The 22,049-nt window shown below is 40.5% G+C and overlaps 1 protein-coding gene across 8 annotated transcripts in view; it reads right to left on the reverse strand.

Annotated features, from left to right (window-relative positions):
• SPIRE1 (spire type actin nucleation factor 1) overlaps window positions 1–22,049 on the reverse strand; it is a 204,324-nt gene that overhangs the window by 81,818 nt on the left and 100,457 nt on the right. For all 8 annotated transcript variants that reach the window (XR_004486609.2, XM_033439466.2, XM_033439464.2 and 5 more), the window contains exon 3: window positions 3,081–3,314. Coding sequence is in view for 7 of the 8 variants with exons in the window: in XM_033439466.2 (XP_033295357.1) it covers window positions 3,081–3,314 (234 nt within the window). In the remaining variant the exon portion in view is untranslated. The remainder of the gene's footprint in view (window positions 1–3,080; window positions 3,315–22,049) is intronic.

A 22,049-nucleotide genomic window follows, 5' to 3' on the forward strand; every position in this document is an offset into this window, starting at 1 on the left:
CAAAAATGGCAAAACCAGGGGTCCAATCTAGGTCCTACCTGACTATAAACCTCTGAATTTAACTTCCTCTCATTCACTCAGTTCAAAGAAGCTGGACAAGTCACACGCCTCTCTGAGCCTTAGTTCTTTCATTTGTAAAATGGGTTTAACAATGCCAACCCAATACCTCACAGTGTTACCATAAGTCTCAGATAACAATGGACGTGAAAGTAATTTTCAAGTGTAACACACCATATACCAAATTGAAAGACTGGAAGGAATAAACAACTGTTCGGGGGGGGGGAAAAGTTACACAATAAAAAGGTCTTGCTAAGAATTAAAAACAAATTGTCTCCAAGTTCCTAAACATTCTATTATTTATATTATTCAAACTTAGTTTCACATTTCCACTTTCAACAAGTAGAAAGCATATATTTCTTCAATTAATTCTTGTCTTCTCTTCCAACAATGTAAACAGGAGCCAATTTACTAATTGAAGATTTCAACCCACTGAGCAAATCACAAACTCCTATGTGTCACTATTTGGCCATGAATAATGGGTTTTATGATATATAAAATTCAGTTTACTTGTCAAATGTTTCAGCAATTATTTTTCTTCTCAGGTAGCTAAAAGAAATGTTCAGAACATATTGTTACAGATGTGGAAATTTTTACTGATCAGTTTTGGTTAACATAGAAACTAAGAAACAAGGGGTGAGTATATGATATTCTCCAATAAAATTCCTAAGAATGGAATTGGTAAACTTAGTTTTCCTCCAATCTATAAAACCTTTCTAAAAAAGCATTTTAATTGTTTATTTTTCATATTATGATAGAAATAACATAGGCAGGAGGGCAGACATAGTAGCTCAAATTTAAAAAACAGTAAAGCAGTGTAACAGTTATCAGTTCAAACTGATGAATGTCCAAGAATCTTTGTTTTATAAGTTAACATACTGAATGTCATTGAGTAGAACTGTAAGATTCCAATAACTCTCCAGGTCTCATCTTCCAAATCTGTACTATACAAGAGCAATCTGGCCATGACATCTGTCATTTGACTGGTGCCAGGGTTAACCAACTGACATGGTTGGTTGGGTGGGCGTCCCCTCCTCCTTCACCATGCCCTGTTCTCCCCCACAAATACCCACTAAACCACTACCAAAAACTGTTAGCTCAGTTTCAGAGGTATACACAGTTTTGTTTCCTTCTTTTTTTTATATAAATTTATTTATTTATTTTTAAATTTATGGCTGTGTTGGGTCTTCGTTGCTGTGTGCGGGCTTTCTCTAGTTGCGGTGAGCGGGGGCTATTCTTCGTTGTAGTGCGCGGGCTTCTCGTTGCGGTGGCTTCTCTTGTTGCAGAGCACAGGCTCTAGGCGCTCAGGCTTCAGTAGTTGTGGCTCGCGGGCTTAGCTGCTCCGCGGCATGTGGGATCTTCCCGGGCCAGGGCTCGAACCCGTGTCCCCCGCATTGGCAGGTGGATTCTTAACCGCTGCCACACCAGGGAAGTCCCAGTTTTGTTTCTTAATGGAAAACTTTTTACTCTTCATTTATCACAGAATCGAGTATTTTTAGTTCCTTATTCACTTCATTTATTTTTTTTCATTTGCATCATTTTTTAATTAGATTCCACATATAAGTGATATCATATAATATTTGTCTTTTCTATGACTTACTTCACTTAGTATGTTAATCTCTAGGTCCATCCATGTTGTTGCAAATGGCATTATTTCATTCTTTTTATGGATGAGTAACGTTCCACTGTATATATACACCGCATCTTCTTTATCCATTCATCTGTCGATGAACATTTAGGTTGCTTCCATGTCTTGGCTACTGTAAATAATGCTGCAATGAACACTGGAGTGCAAGTATCTTTTTGAATTATGGGTTTTTTTCAGATATATGCCCAGGAGTGGGACTGCTGGATCATATGGTAACTCTATTTTTAGTTTTTTAAGGAACCTCCACACTATTCTCCATAGTGGCTATACCAATTTACATTCCCAGCAACAGTGTAGAAAGGTTCCCTTTTCTCCACACCCTCTCTAGCATTTATTGTTTGTAGATTTTTTGATGATGGCTATTCTGACCAGTGTGAGATGATACTTCATTATAGTTTTGATTTACATTTCTCTAATAATTAGTGATGTTGAGCACATTTTTCATGTGCTTTTTGGACATCTGTCTATCTTCTTTGGAGAAATGTCTGTTTAGATCTTCTGCCCATTTTTTGATTGGGTTATTTGTTTTTTTGATATAGAGCTGCATGAGCTGTTTGTATATTTTGGAAATTAATCCCCTGTTGGTTGCTTCATTTGCAAATATTTTCTCCCATTCTGTGGGTTGTCTTTTCATTTTGTTTATGATTTCCTTTGCTATGCAAAAGTTTTTAAGTTTAATTAGGTACCACTTGTTTATTTTTGTTCTTATTTTCATTACACTAGGAGGTGGATCAAAAACGATATTGCTGCGATTTATGTCAGAGAGTGTTCTGCCTATGTTTTCCTCTAAAAGTTTTATAGTATCCGGACTAACATTTAGGTCTTTAATCCATTTTGAGTTTATTTTTGTGCATGGTGTTAGAGAGTGTTCTAATCTACAGATTCAATGAAATCCCTATCAAATTACCAATGGCATTTTTCACAGAAGTAGAACAAAAAAATTTTTAATTTGTAATGGAAACACAAAAGACCCTGAATAGCCAAAACAATCTTGAGAAAGAAAAACAGAGCTGGATGAATCAGGCTCCCTGACTTCAGACTATACTACAAAACTACAATAATCAAAACAGTATGGTACTGGCACAAAAACAGAAATATAGATCAATGGAACAGGATAGAAAGCCCAGAGATAAACCCACGCACCTATGGTCAACTAATCTACGATAAGGGAGGCAAGGATATATGATGGAGAAAAGACAGTCTCTTCAATAGATGGTGCTGGGAAAACTGGACAGCTACATGTAAAAGAATGAAATTAGAACACATTTCACTTATAGCTGAAAGTCTAAGAACTATTATCAAATGCTAAATCACCATTCAGTTTTTTAAAGTGAAATAACAACTCTTCAAAGAAAGAGGTAATTGTAAACTTTACCTTCATGACATCTCTGTAGGACCGGATTGCTGAGATTTTTCTCTTCTCATCTTCCTCCTCCTCCAGACCTTCATCGGCAGCCTCATAGCCTTCATCATTGCTGCCATCAGCCTCTACCGTGTTGGCCATGCGATCGATGAGCTGCTCCAGGGGAGGGCTTAATTCCCTTTCTTCATTCTCCTTCAAGCCATAGTCCAGTGCCTTATAAATAATAATTCCCAAAGATTCAATAACCTAGGAACATTAAGGAAGGTGGTTAATAGAGACGACTAAACATTTTTATAGAACTAACTGTAAGGCATAAAATATTTAGTATGAGATAAGCTAGGTCTGATTTATTCCATTTCAGAAACATGACAAATTAAATTTGAAGAGATATTTAAAAGTCTCAACTATGCTTTTAAAAAAATCTCAGATGGAAATTTCTGTGTGATTTCTTCAAACTAGTATATAACGCATACACAAACCCTTTTCATGTTTCTTAGATTTATATCATACACTAAAATCTGTATTCTCCACTTATATAAAATACCAACAATACCAACCAGGTTGATTTTCCACATTTCCAAAAGATATTATTGAGTACGGACAGAGTTATCAAAGATCATATCCATTCAGAACTGTTATGGCAATGCTTATCTAATTAGGGATTTCATAGACATACCAAGGATCTGAGACTGAAAAATCAATGATTGGTAGCAGCTAACGTAAGCTTAAACAACAACAACAAAATCTATTAATAGCCATATACGTACTGCTCATTGAGTTCCATTCAATTATTAGAAACACGTATCCCTCATATGATGCAAACAAGTGAGAGGCTCAAACTCTGAACTTTCAGTGTAGTGCATAGATAATCCTCCCTGCCACTCACCTCCACCACTACTATCTCCCAAGAAATACGAACCTGATTTATGAACACTGAATATACATCCCTGTCTACTATCACCCTGACAAATGCTTTGGCTTTGGCCAAGACAAGGAATTCTGCTTTATTCCGCAACACTACCTTCTTTTCTGCTCAGAAAAATCACAGATAAATAACCCTTTTAAAAAAAATTTTACAATGCCAACAGCTCATTTTACCTTAGCTATTTTGGAGGGAAGAACACAGGAAATAAAGCCAAAGATGTAAGAGTTTGCCACTTTTACCACTAACCATTTGACTCAGGGCAAATTATTTATTTTAGTTAAATTATTTATTTTCTTATCTGTAAAATAGGTATCAATGATACCTACATCTCATGGGGTTTTGTTAAGACTAAATGCATTTGCTACATGTGGAAGTACTTAGTATGTGACTTTTAACGCGCACTGAATAAATGTTATCTGCCTCCAGCTCACCCTTTTCCAATGTTTATCCAGTTAATATACAGACATGCATACATCTTTCCTTCCCTTTATTCCATTTGTAGCCATAGTCAGTGCTGTGTTGTTGGGTTTTTTTTAAGTTGTTTATTTGGTACCAAAGAAAAGGAAAAGACAGAAGTTTTGACGATGAGTTAAATACATGGAGTCACTGTCAGCATATGTTACAGCCCTTAAAAGCACTCAAGCATTCACTCAAAAAATCTCCACAAAATCTGAAATCTACCTTATCAAGTGAAATAATATTTTCTCAACACAAATTTCAAAATGAATAAAAGGCTTATAAATTCTCAGCTTTTAATTTTTAAATAATACTGGGTTGTTTTTTTGTAATATTTCTCATTGAAAATATGTAATATTTTCATTAGTTTTTTGTTTTTGTTTTTTTTGCGTGGGCCTCTCACTGCTGTGGCCTCTCCCGTTGTGGAGCACAGGCTCCGGATGCACAGGGTCAGCGGCCATGGCTCACGGGCGGAGCCGCTCCGCGGCATGTGGGATCTTCCCGGACCGGGGCACGAACCCGCGTCCCCTGCATCGGCAGGCGGACTGTCAATGACTGCGCCACCAGGGAAGCCCCTTTTCATTAGTTTTTAATGGTCTGACTGGAACTCTAACCACTATTTTCAAAGTTGTTTTGTGTGACAATGGATCTTCTGAGTTCCAAGTCAGCTGACTACTTTCGTCACCTCTTCTGGGGACCAAACCTCCCTTGACACCCCACCCCCATCCACCCATCTGTCCTGGAGAGGTCACCTGTTCTGTGTTTCCCTGGCAGAAGGTCCACACAGCCAGGGACACTCTCACCACAGACAGGTACTACTTAGGGCAGGGATTTTACCTTTCAGTTCAATGTCAGCAGAACCGGGCATTGTGATGTATGTGTAACAAACACCCGTCAACTCGAACCTAGAGCAATCACTTTAACAATCAGAGCATCATAGCTAATATAATGAAAACCTTAGACATCAAGAAAAGTTAAATTATGTTCAGTACATTCTTTTTAAGGCTGAGAAGGATTTACTTACTTACTTATTTATTTGACTACGCTAGGTCTCAGTTGCAGCACATGGGATATTTGTTGCCACGTGTGGGATATTTAGTTGCGGCACACGGGATCTTTCAGTTGTGGCATGCTAACTCATAGTTGCAGCATGCGGGATCTAGTTCCCTGACCAGGTATCGAACCTAGGCCCCCTGCATTGGGAGTGCAGAGTCTTAGCCACTGGACCACCGTGGAAGTCCCAAGGCCGAGAAGGTCTTAATGCAATTATTCTCGCATAGAAGTTACGTGTAACAGAGTCTTACGTGCTTGGATGAATCTAGTCATCTATATCCCTACCCCACCCCCACCCGAGCTGAAAAAAAGAATCCACAGTAAATACCAACACCAATGATGGCTTCCGACCTCAGCAAAGACCCCAGAGCTGCCCAGAAAGCTTCATCCCCATCCCCACTCAGGACTTTCCCTCAAGGGGCCGTCTGTTCCTCAACTCTGCAGACCTCCAACACCCCTTCTGCCTCTCTGGGTCTCAGCTGATAACTCTCCTTCATACTCCACTGCAAAGTGAAAGTCCCTACATGAAAATGCACTCATTTTCCCACCTTCAAACGCATATGATAGGCATCTACACTTACTTTGTCCTTCCTTCCTTTCACAGTGGAGGAAGTGTCTCTCTTCCTATCAAAGGTCAATCCCACTCTCCCTCCAGAGCATGCCCCTACAGCCACAATCCCGTTTCTGTGCTCCCTTTCCCAGCAAAGCTTCTCATGAGGGGCCGTCTTACATATTCTGTCTCTCTTTTCTCTCCTTCTATTCACTGTTTAAGCCATTCCAGTCTGGCATCTAATCTTTTGAAGCCCCTGGAACCACAGGTAAAATCACAAACAATCTCTATATGCCAAAACTATTGAACAACTCTGTCCTCATCCCAAATGGCTGTTCAGTGGCATCAGACACAACTGACAACAGTCTTCTGTTCTAATACTCTGGACTTCTGATTTCCTCTCAACTCAACAGCTCCTCCTCCTCAGTCTGCCTGTAGGTACCTTCTCCTGCAGCTGCATAAATGATGGAGTTCCTCAGAGTTCACGCATTCTACTCTCTTCCACGGTCTGTTGCAAAGTACTTTTATCCATTACCAGTTCTACAAATATGATATGTGCTCTGCTGTTTCCTTAACTTATATTTCTAGCTCAGAGAAACTTGTTGCCTAGGTAGCTGAAAGAGCTTAACTAGTCTTCCTTTCCCCAGTATCTCTTCATTTCTATTCATCGTATACAGTGATGCAGGATTAATCTTTCCAAAGTGGTTTCAAACGATTTAACCTAGCAGTGACTAAATCTATATCAGTCAGGATTAACCAAATGTGTATTAGGTCAGGGCTCTCTAGAGAGAACCAATAGGATGTATATATTTATACAGAAAGTGATTTACCATAAGGAATTGGCTCATGCAGTCATGGAGACCAATAAGTCCCAAATCTGCAGGGTGAGTTAGGAGGCTGGAGACCCAGGAGAGCCGATGGAATGGTTCCCAGTCCAAAGGCCAGCAAGCTTGAGACCCAGGAAGAGCCAGTATTTCAATTTGACTCCAAAGGCAGGAAAAAAGCCAATGTTCCAGTCCAAAAGCCATCAGGAAAAATTTTCTCTCTTACTCAACAGGAGGTCAGCTTTTTGTTCTATTCAGGCCTTCAACAGATTGGATGAGGCCCATCCACATTAGGAAGGACAATCTGCTTTGCTCAGTCTACTGATTTAAATGTTAATCTCATTCAAAAACACCTTCATGGAAACACCTAGAATAATGCTTGTTCAAATATCTGGGCAGCCCATGACTCAGTCAAGTTGACACATAAAACTAATTCCTTGTCAACTTGGCACTCATAAAGGTCTCCTTAAACCTTCATCACCAAAAGAAGACAATAACAAGGTCACAATTCCACCTAACATGACACAACTCTCTCGCATACAACCAAAAATCACTAACACCTTCACAAGAGGATCAAACTCCTTGAGTGATTTTTACTCTTCTCCTTTGATATCCCACAACTTTAAATGTAAAACCTAAGTATTATGTATAAAATCAATACATCTTATGTTACATAATAAAGGGATCAGAGAGGGAAGAAAACAGAGATACTTGAGATACACATACATACATACTCAAACGAAATAAGGAGGAAATACTCATGACAATTGCAGTCCTCGGGTCTGTAACTGGTCATGTGGTCATAGATGGTATTTATAACCACCTTCTTCCAGTATCCATTCCACATTCCCTTTGCCTTTAGTAAGCACCTCAGCTGGTCGTAGTTCTTTCCTTGGTGGTGTGACATAAACCTTCATTCCTGCCATTAGCAGTCCTGCCTGGATTGGGTTGTGGTCCTCCCCTGGTTTTAATCACAGGGCATGGTAATTCTAAGAGACAGCTTAAGGGCTCTCCTGTATTCCAGACATACTCTTCCTTAGCTCCACTGAGGAGCAGCCCAATCTCCCCTTGGGAATCAGGCCCAGTCACCCCAGACAGCACAGTAACTCCTCCTTTGCCTGCTGATTCACAGGAATGAGGAACCTGAAGTGGATGAGAAGCAGTCTTAACTTCCAATTCAATGGACTCATTGTTGTGTCTCCTGATGGAATCAGGACCTTCAGGCCAGCAGAGCAGAGGCAGAGCAGGAACAGGAAGCAAAAATGTCGCTGTGGGTCACTAGGGGCAATGGTGAGTGGTGGCCCTCCCATTTCTACCCCTTGATTCCTGACTTTGAGAAAAACAGCACCATATATTGGAGAACCCTGCCCCAGCCCTGCAAGGGACTGCCACCTAGCTGTCACTGTAACAGAGTCTTTCAAAAGGCCATTCCACCATTCTATCACGACTGCTGCTTCAGGACCGTGGGGAACAGAGTAAGACCAGTGAATTCCATGGGCAGGGGCCCACTGCCATACTTCATTTGCTGTGAAGAGAGTTCCTTGATCAGAAGCAATGCTGTGTGGACTCCATGATGGCAATCTGTAAGTCCATGGATGGGAGTTTTGGAAGAAGCACTGCATGAGGGAAGGTAACTCCATACCCAGAGTAAATGTGTCTTCCAAGAAGGACAGAATACTGCCCCTTCCATGATGGAAGTGGTCCAACGTAATCAACCTGCCACCAGGTAGCTGGCTGGTCACCCTGGGGAATGATGCCATACTGGGGACTCAGTGCTGGTGTCTGCTGCTTCAGACTGGGCACTCAGTGGTGGCCATAGCCAGGTGAGCCTTGGGTGAGTGGAAATCCATGTGTAACCCCCACCCCTGCCCCTGTAGCCACGTTCATGAACCCACTGGGTGATGACAGGGGTGGCTGGGTGGTGTCCATACAACGGGTCATCCTATCCACTTGAATATTAAAATCCTCCTCTGCTGAGGTCACTCTTTGGTGAGCATTCACATGGGACACACATATCTTCATGTTTTTTGCCCATTCAGGGAGGTCTCTGCACATACCTCTCCCCAAATTTCCTTGTCACCAACTTTCCAGTCATGTTCCTTCCAAGTTCCTGACCATCAAGTCACAGCCCAGGGCTCGGTGTACAGTTGTGCCTCTGACCATTTCTCTTTCAAGGAACAACCAGGTGCACTGCTGGAAGTTCTGCCCACCAGGAGGCCTTCTGCTCACCGCTGTCCTTTGAGGGTGTCCCAGAGACGGGCGGCAGTGCTGCAGCTGGTGCCTGCAGGCCAGGCAGAACCATCTTTCTATCTGGCCTGAGTTTTCTCTTCCTCAGTCAACTGACTGTGGGCAACGCCCCATGAGGCCACAGGCAGGGACTGAAACAGAGAAGATAGTGTGTGTCGTGGGGCAACGACTCCACTTAAAACTAGCAGTTTTCTGTGTCACTTGGTAAATGGGCTGGAGTAGCACTCAAGTGAGGAATATGTTGCCTTCAAAGTCCAAAGAGGCCACCAGGCATTGTGCCTCTTTTTTGGTTGCAGGAGGGGCCTTGGAAGGGTTATCTTGACATGCCCCACACCACTGGACCCCTAGAAATTTCACTGAGGCAGACGGTCCCTGAATTTTTGTCAGATTTATTTCCCACCCTCTGACACACAAATGTCTTGCCAGTAAGTTTGGCATAGGTGCTACTTCTCACTCACTAGATCCAATCAGCATAATGTCAGGAATAATGGGCCAGTGTGGTATCTTGTGGAAGAGAAAGGCAATCAGGACCCCTGTGAACTAAATTATGACACAGGGCTGGAGAGCTGATACACCCCTGAGGTAGGTCAGTGAAGGTGCAGTGCTGGCCTTGCCAGATGAAAGCAAACTGCTTCTAGTGGTCTTTACTGACAGGTACGGCGAGAAAGGCATTTGTCAGGTCAATAGCTGTATACTAGGTGCCAGGGGATGTGTAAGTTGCCCAAGCAATGAAGCCACATCTGGTACAGCAGCTGCAACTGGAGCCACCACCTGGTTAAACTTAAAATAATCTAATGTCATTCTCCAAGATCCATCTCTCTTCTGCACAAGCCAAATAGGCAGGTTGAATGAAGCTGTGGTGGGAGTCAGCAGGCCTGCATCTTTCAAGTCCTGGATGGTAACACTAATCTCCGCAGTCCCTCCAGGAATGCGGCGTTGTTGCTTTTGATGTACTACTTTCCTAGGTAGAGGCCACTCTGCTGGCTTCTACTTGGTCTTCCCCACATACCAGCCCTTACTTCACAGGTCAGGGAAACCAGACCTGTGAGGATGTCTATGCACACGAGAACTGAGGAGATGACTGGGGAAATAACCAGATTCAGGATGGGTTCAGGAGCGCACTGGCCTCACTGTGAGACAGATCTGAACTAAAACTCTAGTGATCATCCGACCTCCATAAGCACTGTTCTAACTGCTATACTGAGGTCACATTTTGAGTCTCCTAGAATCAGTGTCAGTTCAGAGCCAGTGTCCAGTAGTCCCCAAAAGGTCTGCTTGTTTCCTCTTCTCCAATGCTCAGTTACCCTGGTAAAAGGCTGTAGGTCCCTTTGGGGAAGGCTGGGAGAAAGATGAACAATGTAAATATCTGGCAGCATATTGGGGTCCTCTCCCCAAGGGGACCTCGACTCTCCTTCATTCAAAGGATTCTGGGCTTGTAAACGGCTCAAGTCTGGGAATTGATTGAGAAGCCATGACTCTCAGTTTTTATGATTCAAAAGTTAGACTTCTGTTCACTTAACCTAGAACTTTTCTGTTTATACCTATCAAGTGAGAATTTAGTGGGCTTCCTTCCTATCTATGTCACGTCGAAGAACACCATGATCAAGTAGCTAATGCCATAGGTCTCTGGGAGTCAGAGTATTCTAAATGCTGCTTTAAAAAATAAGTAAATAGGGCTTCCCTTGTGGCACAGTGGTTAAGAATCTGCCTGCCAATGCAGGGGACACGGGTTCGAGCCCTGGTCCGGGAAGATCCCACATGCCGCGGAGCGGCTGGGCCCGTGAGCCATGGCTGCTGAGGCTGCACGTCCGGAGCCTGTGCTCCGCAACGGGAGAGGCCACAACAGTGAGAGGCCCGCGTACCGCAAAAAAAAAAAAAAAAAAAATAAGTAAATAAATGCTGCTTTGACTCTGCAGTGTATTATGGTGACCACACCCATCGTGCCTTGTGAGTGTGGCTAAGTGCTACCACCGCAGGATCCAGTTATTCCCATTGCCTTTAGGTTTCCCAATTCAGTGACTGCAGTCCCCCCTCTGTAAGATCTAACCTACAAAGAAGGATGATCATAAAGCTCTTCAAGGGTACCAGGGTGACCCTCATAAATTTATTTCTCACAATCATGGTAAAAGATGTGTCTTCTAGACATTCCCAGGGTGGGTGAGTAGATCTTAAATGACAAATCCACTCATAACATTTTTCTCATCTTGCTATAACTTTTCAACCTAATTTTCTTTTATTATCACTCATGAGCGCTGTTATCCGAATATACTAATTTCTTATTCTTTCCTTTACATGCTCTACACTTTGTCCCTATGCTAGTATTCAGCATCATTCCTACTTTCTACATGGTTTTTCCCCTGTATTTTTGTATGTCCAAATCCTACTCATTTTTCCATCCCCCTACTCAAAGCAATCTCCTCCATGGAAGACTCGTTAACCCTGATTTTACCATCACATCACAGTCTCTACCTACCCTTTTTTCCTAGATGAAAACAGTAATTTTTTCTTCAGACTAGCCATGACATTCACTTACACCCTTATGTGCTTACGTTTCACTTTTTAAACTTGGATTACGGTTAATTATGTATATATCTTAATCCCCCAACAAGACTAAGCTCCTTGATGGCAAAATCTTATATGATTCATCTTTATATCTTAACATTATTTTATAAAGAGCAAAGACTCAATAGTTAATAAATGAATTAATCAAAATATAAATTCCTTCCATTATGGAAGTGGACATGTATGGTTGACAGCTGGATACAGATTTTATGGACAGAAGCCATGCCACCTGGTGGCATCCCAGCCCCAAACAGCTCTGAAACGTTTTGGAGGGTCTCTTAGCTCAAGGATAAACTATGCCCAACCTGGTTTAAATGTCCCAAACCTATTCACCATTCCTGATTTAAATCTGAGCCATGCGGCAGTCCTATATTTAACCCAACCTCTTAGAAACATAGCATAACAAGGCTGGGCATTATTAGGCTGACATGTACACCAGGTGACTCACCACTTTCATGGACTAAGGGAACCTCTAGCCCTTTGCTAGAGAAACATATACCTAGTTCTTCACACAGTCTTGAGCTGGGGATAAAGGGTGACCATCCAAAAAATAACTGAAACATAATAGTACCTGGACATACCAGCTTGCCTAAATATATACTTATTTATACTAATTTTAGAAGCTCATTTTCCAAAACTTGTGGAAATGTTAAGAAAATCCAAGAGAAAGAGCAGTGTCAGATCTGAAATATTAATCTGAGTCACCAGTCTCCAAACAGCTGGAAAATCATCAGTCATGTCCTGTCACAGTGGCACCTCTAACATTCATTAAAGTGAGCAGGAAGTGCAGTATAAAACCTTAACGTTAAATGGAACAAGTGAAGCACAGAAAACTGTGGTTTTTAAGCCTAACTGATTGACAAAGGGTGGGAGAAGAACGTATTAAATAAAACCACACATTCCAAAATTTAAGGCTGCTACGTCATGCCTAATTACCTCTCAGCTAATGACAGGCGTCTATGAAGCCCATGGCTCTGGAGTAACAAGACACAGGAATGGAACTGCCTGGTCCCTGGTCCCTGGCCTCAGACCCAGCCATGCCATCCCGAGGGCAGCCTCACACAGGACAGCAGCCCACGCGCTAACACCATGCTTCGTGTGACCACTCAAGGTTAGCTACAAGCCCACCAAACCCATATCCCATCTTCCTCTGACCACACCACCCTTCATCTGGCCCCTCTTCATGTTGACTTGTACTTCCTAAAAATATTTGAGTCTGTATCTGTCTCCTTTACTAAAATGTAAACTTCTCTAGGACAGGGGTCAAGTATGATTCTTCCTGGTATTTGCTACAATGCCTAGCACTTTGCTTTACACAGAGTATATGCTTTAAAATCTTTGTTGAACGTGTAAACTGCAGTAGCACAAAAGCCTTTAATGCCAAATCTGATGAAATGGGAATGACCCATATCAAGGGTGTCAAGCACAGCATCTGGCACTTGAGCTAACACCAACAAACAATAGCTGCTCTTGCCATCACCATCCTGCCTCACTGCCAAAAAACACCCCCCGCCGCCAGCCTAAAAAGTAAAACAAAAAGTTTCTTCATCTCTTCAAGTCCCCTTGCCAATGAGACAAATGGGACTTGCTTATATCTGTATAGCATTTTATTAAGCATGTTTTCCTTTATTCATCACAATCCTGTTAAGACATTATCCACATTTTAAAGACAACGGGCCTGAGCTTGAAAGAGAGTCAATAAATTGCTAATCGTCAGACAGTTAACAAGTAACAAAGCCAGCGGGGACTCCAAACTGGCCTTGGTATATATGAAATTCCATACCCAGAATTCTACTATACCACAAAGCTTCACATGTGAACATCTCCTAGTCTGCCAATGTTTGTCTAAAATGTGGCATCCAAAATTAAATCCTATTCCATGTGCAGTACAATCATCAGAGAATATACCAAATGAGCACCTTCCTCACTGCACACCACATGCTTCTATAAATATACCCTGTTTGCTATTCAGATTTCTGGTCAACTCATTAAATTGCTGATACCCTGGGTTTACAGTCAACCACAGTAGCCAAGTCAGGACGATCACATATTAGTTAAACATCTTTCTCTCTTAGCCTGCATTTGTAAAGATTTTTTTTTAAGACATGGTAAAGGGTTTTACATTTTTCTCAAATCTATTTTATCCTATTTATTTTGACTAATCATTTTAGCTTAGGAAAATCACTTAAAATCTAGAGTCCACCATCTAATTCATTATCTATCACTCCTAAACTTACAAAATATACCAATTTGGGTATGCCTTCTGAGGCTTCAGGAAAGTGATTTAAATATTAAATAGGAGAGTTCCAACCAAGAAGACCTTCAGAAAACCAGAGACATTTTTCCCATGCTGACATCGATTACAATCTACCTTTGTAAATACTGACCTGACACTTATCCATCTTGCTCACAAAAATACTACAAAAGACTTACTAAAATTTCCTGTTACAATCTCTAAATACTAACTGTGGTACACTCATATCTAGTAAAACTTATCCCCCAGAAGCCTAGTTTTCTATTAGTTAATCTAGCTAATGTCCAGTGTACTTAGTGCCCTTCCCTTCACTCATTAATTCAGTCAACAGATATTTACTAAGAATTAAGTATATGTGGCGATGAAGGAATAGATGAGGTCTCTGGCCTTCAAAAAGTTTTTGTCCTAGGGAAAACAATAATAAATAAGACAAATGATTGTGCTACACATTATAATAAAAAAGGAAGGGTGTCATGTGAGCATAATTTAATAGGGAGCCCTAATCTAGTCTGAAGATCAAGGAAGCCTTCATTAAGAAAATAAATTTTAGGACTTCCCTGGTGATGCAGTGGTTGAGAATCCGCCTCCCAATGCAGGGGACATGGGTTCGATCCCTGGTCTGGGAAGATCCCACATGCCGCAGAGCAACTAAGCCCATGCGCCACAACTACTGAGCCTGCGCTCTAGAGCCCGCGAGCCACAACTACTGAAGCCTGCACGCCTAGAGCCTGTGCTCCGCAACAAGAGAAGCCACCACAATGAGAAGCCCGCGCACTGCGACGAAGAGTAGCCCCCACTCGCCGCAACTAGAGGCCCGTGCAGAGCAACGAAGACCAACACAGCCAAAAATAAATAAAATAAAATAAATTAATTTTTTTAAAAAACGCTTTATAAAAAATTATCCAATTACAAAATGCACAAGTAACCAGAACAGATACCTCACCAAAGAAGATATATAGATGGCAAAGAGCATATGAAATGATGCTCAAGATCATGTCATCATAACTCGTACCAATGTTTTCTTAGGTGAGTCTCCCAAGGCAATATAAATAAAAGCAAAAACGAACAAATGGGACCTAATCAAACTTACAAGCTTTTGTACAACAAAGGACATCATAAATGAAATGAAAAGCAGCCTATGGACTAGGAGAAAATATCTGCAAATGATGCAACTGACAAGGGCTTAATACAATCCAAAATACATGAACAGCTCACACAACTCAACAACAAAAATACTTACAACCCAATAGAAAAATGGGCAGAAGACCTACATAGACATTTCTCCAAAAAAGACACACAGATGGCCAACAGGCACATGAAAAGATGCTCAACATTGCTAATTATTAGAGAAAAGCAAATCTAAACTATGAGGTACCACCACACGCTGGTCAGATGGCCATCATTAAAAAGACTACAAATAACAAATGCTGGAGAGGGTGTGGAGAAAAGGAAACCCTCCTACACTGTTGGTGGGAATGTAAGTTGGTGCAGCCACTATGAAAAACAGTACGGAGGTTCCTCAAAAAGCTCAAAATAGAGTTGCCATGTGATCCAGCAATCCCACTCCTGGGCATATATCTGGACAAAACTATAATTCAGAAAGATACATAAACCCCAATGTTCATAGCAGCACTATGCACAATAGCCAAGACATGGAAACAACCTAAATGTCCATCAATGGATGAATGGATAAAGAAGATATGATACACTCAATGGAATACTACTCAGCCATAAAAAAGAATGAAGTAATGCCATTTGCAACAACATGGATGGACTTAGAGATTACCACACTAAGTAAAGTCAGAAAGAGAAAGACAACTACCATATGATATCACTTATATGTGGAATCTGAAACATGACACAAATGAACCTATCTATGAAACAGGAACAGACTCACAAAGAGTACAGACTTGTGGTTGCCAAGGGGGAGGCAGGAAAGGATGGCTTGGGAGTTTGGTGTTAGCAAATGCAAACTATTACGTATAGAATGGAAATACAACAAGGTCCTACTGTATATCACAGGGAACTATCAATATATTCAATATCCTATGATAAACCATAACGGAAAAGAATATAAAAAAGAATGTTAAAAAAAATCATATGTCATCAGGCAGTTGCAAATTAAAACAATGAGATCCCACTATAAGCCTACTAGAATGGCTAAAATCCAAAACAGTGGCATCATCAAATGCTGATGAGAATGTGGGGCAACAGGAACTCTCATTAATGGTTGGTGGGAATACAAAATGGTTCAGTCAATGTGGAAAACATTTTGGCAGTTTCTCACACAACTGAACATGCTCTTAACATACAATCAAGCAACTGCACTCCTTGGTATTTACCCAAATAAGTTGAAAACTCATGTCCACACAAATGTTTAGAGTAACTTTATTCATAACTGCCAAAACTTGGAAGCAACCAAGATGTTCTTCAATAGGTGAATGGATAAACTATGGTAAATCAATACAATGGACTATTATTATTCAAAGAAAAAGAGAGCTGTCAAACTACAAAGACATGGAGGAAACTTAAAAGTAGATTGCTAAGTGAAAGAAGCCAATCTGAAAAGGCTAAATTCTAACTATATGACATTCTGGAAAAGGCAAAACTATGGAGAAAGTAAAAATATCAGTGGCTGCTAAGGGTTGGGGTCGGGGGTGGGGGTAGGAAGAGATGAAATGGTGGAGCACAGGGATTTCTGAGGCAGTGAAATTGCTCTGTATAATACATTAATGAGGGACATGTCATATTTATGTGTCACAACCCATAGAATGTACAACACAAAGAATGAACCCTAATGTAAACTATGGATTTTAGTTAATAATAGTAATAATAATGTATCAATATTGGTTAGTCAATTGTAACAAATGTACCACACCAATACAAGATGTAAATTATCAGGGAAACTGGAGGAGGAGAGGGATATATAGGAACTCTGTACGTTCCAACCAATTTTTCTGTTAACGTAAAACTGCCCTAAAAGATATAAAGTCTATTAATTAAAATTTTAAAAAACACAGTATGGCTTAAAAAATATAGTATTAGAGAATGGATCCAAAATGGGCTAGAGCAGCTGTGATAAGACTAGCTAGGGGACTACTGCAGTAGTGTCCAGCTTAGGGATGATGGTTTCTTGGGCCAGGGTGATAAGAGTGGATAGAAAGGAAATGGTGAGGATTTGAAGAGCTTTTGGTGGGGTGGAATGGATAGGGGATAGGACTGGGCAATGCAATAAATGGAGGGAAAAGGAACCAAAGTGATTCCTGGGTTTCTAGCTTGAGTTAGTACAGAGAGTGGTACCATTTACTAACATGGAAAACTGGAGGAAAAAGTTTCTGAGAGAAAGGTAAGTTCAGACACCTATGAGAAACACAATCACAGGTGTTAGATAGGCAGCTATGTGGACTGCGAAGAGACTGTGAGCTGGGGTCATGAAGTGGGATTCCTTGGCAAATAACTGGTCCATGAACTCATGAGAGTGTATGAGACAACCCCCAGAGAAAAACTACCCAAGAGATGGAGAAGCAAACACTTAATGACTGGCCAGAGGACTAGACTGTAAAGGAGCAAGAGTATTGAGGAAGGGAGGGAAGGAGGAAATCAAAAGACTCTGATATCACAAAAATCAAAGAGAGAAAATACTTCAAGAAGGAGGTCATGGTCCTGTGCATTGAATGTGGATTAGAGGTAAGAAGAGGCCTAGGATACAGCTGCTAGATTTAGGGAGGCAGAGGTCACTGGTGACTTTATCAAGGGCAGTCTGGGTGAGTAAACAGTGCCCTGTGTAAATAGTACACTCAGAAATTTTTATGAATAGGAAGGGAAATATATGGCAGCAGCTAGAGATGAAGACAGGGCAGAGGTAGGGCTTTTTTAATTACTTTATTTGAAGACTACAAGTCTTAAGCATGTTTAAATGGTGATGGAAAGAAAATGGAAAGGAAAAAGCTGAAGATAATGAAAAGATAAGGGATCAGAATTCCTGACAGTGACCTTTGTTTGGCAAATCAGACCTTCAAAAGAGGTTAGTCACTTCTCAAAAACAAAAATCTTTCCATGAAATTTAGATATGCTTTTTTCTTTTATTAAGTGGGGGGGGGGGAAGAGGTCCATTTACACATGCATGAGAGTTAGTCTTTTATTCAAAATTACTTCCTGAGCATTTTCTAGGTGAACATCTGATAAATTCCTTAACATGCCATTTTAAGTCTTTTACATTCTGAGCCCAGTGAACTTTTCTGTTCACAGCTCCACAAAGAGCCTATCACTTCAGTCATTTTCCTTTTGCTGTACCTTTCTTTATTCATGTCATCCTCTGCCTATAGCATTTTTTGTCTGACAAATCCTACCTATACTCTTATCTCTCAGATCCCAGTGCAGTGTGACCTGCTCTGTGAGACATTCCTAGTCACCCAGAGTTGATCATTTCCAACCTTGCCACCTTTCCCTGCTCTGCTTATCCAACTTTTATCATAGTACATGTGACTATTAATTGAATACAAACCTGCAGAATCATTCTTTTCAAGTGTATCTGGAATATTCACCAAGACAGACCCTATGCTGTGCCAAAAAATAAAATAAGTCTCAATAAACTTCAAGACTGAAATATCAAAGATTATGTTTTCTGACAATGGAATGAAATAAGAAACCAGCTAACAAAGTAACTGGAACATTCCCAAGTACTGAAAAATTAAACAGCACACTTCTAAACCCTTGGGTCAAAGAAGAAATCTCAAGGGAAATTTTAAAATATTTAATGATAATGATAACATATATACAAATTTGTGGGACGCAACTAAAGCAGTTCTTAGAAATCTATAGCTTCAGATGAATAGACAACTCCCTGGAAGACACAACTTAGCAAAATTTGCAAGATCCCAACACTAAAAACTACAAAGCATTGTTGAAAGAAATCAAAGATCTAAGTAAGCAGAGAAATACACCAAATTCATGGACTGAAACACTAAATATTGTTACAATGTCAGTTCCTTCAAATTGATGAAAAAGTCAATGCAATCCCAATAAAAACTCTACTAGGACTTTTGGAGAAAATAACAAACTAATTTAAAAATGCATATGGAACTGCAAATGACCTAGAACAGCCCATTTTGGAAAAGAAGAACAAAGTTGGATGACTTACACTACCTGATACCAAGGCTTACAAAAAAGCTGCAGTAATCAAGCCTGTATGGTATTGGCATATGGAACAACAGAGAATCCATAATTAATCCTACACTATATGAGCAACTGATTTTCAACAAAAATGCCAAAGTAGTTCAAAGGGGGAAGGATATCAATTCAACCAATGGTGCTGGAACAACTAGGTATCCATATGGAAAATTAATAAACACAGACCCCTACATCATATCATACACAAAAATTATTTTTAAATGGACCATACATTAAAATGTAAAACCTAAATCTATTAAACTTCTAGCAAAAAAACACATGAAAAAATCTATATAACACTAGTAGTTTTTCATAGATTTTACATATTTTCTACATATATCATCATGTTGTCTTTGAGATAGGCAAATATTTCTTATACAAAACACAAAAAGCATTCATCATAAAATGAGAAATTAACAAATTAGACTTCATCAAAATTAAAAACTCTGCTCTTCAAAAGACAATAACAAAATGAAAAGGCAAGTCACAGACCGTGCAAAAATATCTATAATATAGATGTATATACCTGACAAAAGACTTCAATCTAGTATACATTTTAAAATTCTTATGACTCAATAATAAGATAAATAATCCAAATAAAATGGGTAAAAGATTTAAACATAAACTTCACGAAAGAATATCCACAAATGGCCTATAAGCATGTGAATAAATGTTCTGCATCAACAGTCATTGGGGAAATGCACATTAAAATGACTAGATCATAATTTACATCCTCTAGAATGGCTAGCACTAAAAGACTGACAAGTATTGGTAAAGATGTGAAACAACTTGAACTCTCATACACTGCTGCTGTAAATACAAAATGATACAACCACATCGTAAAACAGTTTGGCAGTGTCTCACAGAAGTTAAACATACATTTACCATATGACACTCCAATCCCAGTTATTTACCCAAGAGAAACAAAAATATATGTCCACAAAAGACTCATACATAAATGCTCACAGAATTTTTATTTGCAATAGCCAAAAACTGGAAACAACCCAACTGTCAATCAGCAAATGAATGGATGAACACATTGCAATAGATCTACCCAGGGGACTACTACTCAGTCCTAATAGGAGCACACTATTAGTGCACGTAACAACACAGAGGAATCTCAAAAACACTCTGCTGAGCAAAACAGTGAACTCACAAGTACATGCTGCATGGTTACATTTATGTGAAATTGGGGCTGGGGGGACTGACTGCAGAGGGAACTTTCTGGGGCGATGAAATATTGGCGTGGTGGTTACATGAGTGTACAAATTTGTTAAAACTCATCAAACTTGACATATAAAATATCTGCATTTTGTTAGCTTGGGCCAGTCACTTAATCTCTATGCATCTAAGCCTCTACAAGAGTAAACTTGAAGAAAAATCATTGAAGTTCTTTCCAATCCTGATTCCTACAAGAACAGGAAAACTGCAGAACTGGAACACTAAAAGAAAATACAAAGGCTGTAACTATGTGGAGGTTTGCTTACGGAAATGTCACAGTTGAAGAATCAGAGGTTCATTGGACTTTTTTTCTAAGTAGCCCTTTGAGTAAACTGTACTTTAACAGGAGTAAAGTAAAATGACAGTAACTGCGGTCTCTGAAAACCCTAACCATCATAATGGGAACTTACCTGGACTGCTTTGTGGGGTCATTCAATTCTGGAACTGATTCCCAACTTAAAAAACAACAAAAAAAAATCCCCCCAAGGGCTTCCCTGGTGGCGCAGTGGTTGAGAGTCCGCCTGCCAATGCAGGGGACACGGCTTCGTGCCCCGGTCCGGGAAGATCCCACATGCTGCGGAGTGGCTGGGCCCGTGAGCCGTGGCCGCTAAGCCTGCGCATCCGGAGCCTGTGCTCCGCAACGGGAGAGGCCACAACAGTGAGAGGCCCGCGTACTGCAAAAAAAAAAAAAAAAAAAAAAAAATCCCCCCAAAACTCAGACCCTAAGGACTTTTTAGGAGAGGAAAAAAAAACGTACACACAAAAACATGTCAAGGACAATCAAATCTGAACAAGGCTAAGACCAAACCAGGAATTTTCCACTCTTGAGAGGAAAACATTTACATACACACATACAATGACTAGTAATAAAACGTACTTTTAAATGATTAGGGCTATACATACAATGAAATATTGTTCAGACTTAAAAAGGAATGAAATTCTGATATATGCTGAACCACGGATGACCCTTAATGAAATAAACCAGACAAAAAAATACAAACATTATATAAATCCACTTATATGAAATATCTAGACTAGAGAAATTCATAAAAACAGAAAGTAGATTAGAGGTCAGCAGGGAACTGGGGAAGGGGCAGGGAGTACTGTTTAATGAGGACAGAGATTTTTTTGTTTTAACAAATTTATTTATTTATTTTTGGCTGCGTTGGGTCTTCGTTGCTGCACATGAGCTTTCTCTAGTTGCGGCGAGCGGGGGCTACTCTTCGTTGCAGTGCACAGGCTTCTCATTGCAGTGGCTTCTCTTGTTGCGCAGCCTGGGCTCTAGGCATGTGGGCTTCAGTAGTTGTGGCACATGGGCTCAGTAGTTGTGGCTCACGGGCTCTAGAGCACAGGCTCAGTAGTTGTGGCGCACGGGCTTAGTTGCTCTGCGGCATGTGGGATCTTCCCTGACCAGGGCTCCGCCCTGTGTCCCCTACACTGGCAGGCGGATTCTTAACCACTGCGCAACCAGGGAAGTCCCAAGCACAGGGTTTCTATTCGGGATGATGAAAAAGTTTTCAAAAAGATAGAAGTGATAGTTGCACAACATTGTGAATGTAATTAATGCCACTGTACACTTAAAATTTTATGCTATGTGTATTTTTACCAAAATAATAATAAAAAGAATGATGGTGGCTGCTCAGTTTCTCAGGAAGTGCTATCGCTCAGCAACACTCAGAAAGGTCTGATTCTTCCCACCTACAGGGGTTACTAAGGTTTC

This window comes from Orcinus orca, chromosome 15 (genome assembly GCF_937001465.1).
Source record: "Orcinus orca chromosome 15, mOrcOrc1.1, whole genome shotgun sequence".
Lineage (NCBI taxonomy): Eukaryota > Metazoa > Chordata > Mammalia > Artiodactyla > Delphinidae > Orcinus > Orcinus orca.